The sequence below is a fragment of the Plasmodium fragile genome (assembly GCF_000956335.1).
Source record: "Plasmodium fragile strain nilgiri unplaced genomic scaffold supercont1.85, whole genome shotgun sequence".
In the NCBI taxonomy this organism is placed as follows: Eukaryota; Apicomplexa; class Aconoidasida; order Haemosporida; family Plasmodiidae; genus Plasmodium; species Plasmodium fragile.
In genome coordinates, this window is record NW_012192665.1 from 49,299 (window position 1) to 50,391 (window position 1,093).

A 1,093-nucleotide genomic window follows, 5' to 3' on the forward strand; every position below is an offset into this window, starting at 1 on the left:
TTTTTCCTTCCCCTCCGGTGGGCAGCAAAAAAGTGAAAAAAACAAGATGTAGCATCCCGTAAAGGTGAGGGTCACACAATATTAACAACTCGAAAAAGTGTTAAGCATAAATATGTGTGAAGCGGGTAAAGCATGAAAAGGGAAAAAATAAAGAAAAACAATTTTAGCGCATCGGTTAAACTTTGTAGCTTAAGCTATTGCCCCCAATCTATGTACAATTCTGTGAAGGAATATATTTTTTTCCCCCTTTTGTGACAATTTAAAATTTGTGCATAGCTGAGGTTGCATCAATTTCGAACATGGCAGAAAATGAGGCCGTTAAGCAAGGATCCTCCATGGGAAATTTAAGTAAAGCTTCCAAGCCGTGACACATTTTTTTTGCGGCCATTGTTCTTGGCAGCGTGCAGGCAATTTTGCGAGCACTTCACGATTGTATGTTATCAGACTTTGGAGAGTCAGGCGCTGGGGAAGAGCCAGACCAGGAGGAGAAATAGAAATTTTTGCATAGACATCAGCTAAGTACATGTGTATTGCCCTTTTTTTTTTTTTTTTTTTTTTTTTTTACACTTTTGCAGAACGGAGCCTAACAATGAGCTTGTATTTCATCGGAATTTGCACAGCGTCGTGGTTCATTTGTACGACGAAAAGGAGGAAGGAGTGGTAAGCAGGACACGGGTGGAAAGGAATTGTGTAGGGGTGCCTTCGCAGACGGGCAGTTCCCGCCACTCACACAACACTCAAAGCAATCCACGAGGTTGCCAACGTGGGCAAACACACATGTTGATTTGTGCACCCCTTTCTGCCCCCTAAAACAAAACATCTCGTAGGGCTGACATAATGCTGGACTATGTTCATCACAAAAGGTGTTCCTTCCTCTCCAATTCGTGGGAGCACTTCCTCAAGAGACTCAAGTCATGACCAATTTTAGTAGCCGCATGTAAATTTGTTTTTTTTTTTTCGAGCGGTGGCAATGGGTGTATTGGGGGATTTATGGGAGGACTTGTAGCTTTTTATTTTTTTTTTTTTTTTGCATTTTCTCCATTATTTCCACTATATGATTTTTTTTTCTGTGCTTTTTTTTTTTTTTTTTTTT

At 40.3% G+C, this 1,093-nt stretch overlaps 1 protein-coding gene across 1 annotated transcript; it reads left to right on the forward strand.

The window, feature by feature from the left end:
* Positions 1-299: 299 nt before the first annotated feature.
* Positions 300-918, forward strand: AK88_04971 (uncharacterized protein; the record flags this gene model as incomplete). The annotated part of the gene is made up of 3 exons (XM_012482575.1): positions 300-348; positions 576-660; positions 828-918. 3 exons carry the CDS (start codon positions 300-302, stop codon positions 916-918), a joined length of 225 nt encoding a protein of 74 aa, XP_012337998.1.
* Between the last annotated feature and the right edge of the window lie 175 nt (positions 919-1,093).